This window comes from Hesperophylax consimilis, chromosome 2 (assembly GCF_061612785.1).
Source record: "Hesperophylax consimilis isolate HC1 chromosome 2, BYU_Hcon_1.0, whole genome shotgun sequence".
NCBI classification, from domain to species: domain Eukaryota; kingdom Metazoa; phylum Arthropoda; class Insecta; order Trichoptera; family Limnephilidae; genus Hesperophylax; species Hesperophylax consimilis.
In genome coordinates this window covers 5,339,434-5,341,858 of record NC_142837.1, presented here as the reverse complement: position 1 = coordinate 5,341,858, position 2,425 = coordinate 5,339,434, and the positions used below count along the sequence as shown (strand labels likewise).

Here is a 2,425-nt window from a genome sequence, read left to right as displayed (position 1 = left end):
ATAAACTAGTGAAAAATTTATCAAAATAATAGTGTATTTCGTGGTGACAGTGCGAAACAACTTTACATATTGCCCTGAAAAATTACGCATAACGAATTCACGGTCATTGTAAACCACAACCACAGACAATTTATGTTTTTGAATTTTTGAATTTGTGAAAAGGTTTTTTTTTGTTTTTGTTTTTGTCATAGACAAATAAGTTAAATTATTTTTAACTCAATAAGGGGTATTTCTGAACAACTGTAAGAAACCTACCTACAAACTAAGAAATAAATAAACCAAAATGTCTAAAACGCGTAAGGTTTGCAGTGCAAAGAAAGATACATCTTCACCTTTAGCAACCACGTCTGGCCCTATTGATTCACCGTCGGCGCATCAGTCAATGATTAACATTGACACTGACTCATTAATCAATTTTTTTGAGTCGAAACTTGAAATCATGCGCAATGAAAACAAGAAAGCAATTGACGCTGTTCAGTTAAAATTAGATGCGCTGTCTAACGAGTGGAAGGATCAATACACAAAAATTCTGGGATGTGTGAGCGTTCTCCAAGAAGAAAACTCAAACCTCCGGCAAGAAGTCCAGTCACTCCGAGATGCACAAGATGAGATGGAGCAGCGCAGCAGAATATGCAATGTAGACATCCATGGGATTCCCGAAGCAAAGGGCGAAAATTTGATGACATTAATAGAAAAAATAGGATCCAACATTAACGTCCCGCTTCCAAGTAGCTGTGTGGTTTCTGCGCATCGCGTCGCTCGCGGCCACTCCTCGCCCTCCAACCGTCCACGCAATATAGTCGTCCAGCTCTCCACAAAGCGACTTCGTGATGATGTCATCGCTGCAGCAAGGACTCGCCGCGGCCTTACCACGGAACAATTAGGATTTGGTGCTCCCACCACCAATTTTTATATAAATGAGCACCTTACATTGAAAAATAAAATCCTATTTGCCAAAACACGAGCCGCCGGAAAAGCTAACGGCTTTAAATACATATGGGTGCGGAACGGCAGTATTCTGGCGAAGAAGAACGATCTCTCTCGGGTTTTCACCATTCGCCGTGAAGGAGACCTTCAAAAGATAATCACACATGAAAACATGTGACTACAAACATGTTACTGCTGTCTTCGGTATCCGCTTTCTCACAGTATTCTGTATCCTGTAATTTGTTTCTTTCAAAGCTACTTTATATTTTTGTTTACCGCGCAATATCCCTATAACTTTAAACCAATACCATGTTTCTCACATATTCATTCACATTCTAAAATGTCAAAATATTTCACATTCCTTGATCTAATAAGTAGTCTATGTTTTTTATGTAATTTCGAAGCCTCATATGCCCTGCATAATGTATCACTCGTGCGATTGTGGAATATGTCAAACGGCACTCCTACTCTGGTAAAATGATCTCATCATCATCTATATCCGTTTATTACCAGAACTGTGGTGGTATTAGGACCAAAACCCAGGAGCTACTAATTAATGTATTATCGAATAACTACGACGTTATAGTTCTAGTTGAAACATGGCTTGTAGCAAGTATAAATACGGCTGAATTCATAGATTCGCGTTACACGGTGTTCCGACGTGATAGGGACCGTACACTCACTGGTAAAATGGACGGAGGCGGTGTGTTGGTAGCAGTGCGCAAGGAGCTTGCATCTTCCCGGCTCGATGACTGGGAAAATGGTCAAATCGAACAAATCTTCATTTCTATTCCGGTAAGGTCTTTCAATCTCATCATATGTGCAGTATACATACCTCCTGCCTCACAACCTACGGTCTATGATACGTTCTCCGAAAACCTGGAATCTGTATATTCATCACAACCAAATAATACTTTTTGTGTACTAGGAGATATGAATCTACCAACTCTGACTTGGTCATTTTCCGAAGACAGCAGTCAAGGTCTCGCCTCCTCAAATACGGCTGCATCGAAAACATTGCTTCAATGTCATTGATGGACTTACTCCAATATAACTGTATACCAAACCATAATGAAAAATACTTAGACCTCGTATTCTACAGTCGCGAAACAAATGTTAAACGTAGCAACAACCCTCTCCTCTCAGAGGATAGACACCACCCAGCCCTTGAATTTGATATATCCTTCGTAATTCAACCAAAAATCAAAAACAAAATACAGCGTAGGCGCAATTTCAGGAAAGCTAATTATGCTCAGATTAATGAGGATATTAATTGTATTGATTGGTTATCTGAAATCGCAAAATTTACCAGCCGAAAAAGCAGTAGATCGATTCTATTTAAAAATAAACAGTGTAATTGATAAGCTTATTCCAGTATTGGCACGACGAAATGACAAATTCCCCATATGGTTTACTCCAGAACTTATTAGGTTATCAAGGAAAAAAGATAAAGTCTGGCTCAAATGGAAGACATATAAAGGTCTTTCTGACTATCGTG

At 39.2% G+C, this 2,425-nt stretch overlaps 1 protein-coding gene across 1 annotated transcript; it reads left to right on the top strand.

The window, feature by feature from the left end:
* The first annotated feature begins 429 nt into the window (after positions 1-429).
* LOC149425648 (uncharacterized) lies at positions 430-1,105 on the top strand. Its single transcript, XM_089645960.1, has one exon. It carries the CDS (start codon positions 440-442, stop codon positions 1,103-1,105), a length of 666 nt encoding a protein of 221 aa, XP_089502086.1. The 5' UTR covers positions 430-439.
* Positions 1,106-2,425: the final 1,320 nt, after the last annotated feature.

Excerpts from the sequence above, each read along its gene's own strand:
- LOC149425648 (XM_089645960.1), top strand. The coding sequence starts at position 440 with ATGCGCAATGAAAACAAGAAAGCAATTGACGCTGTTCAGTTAAAATTA.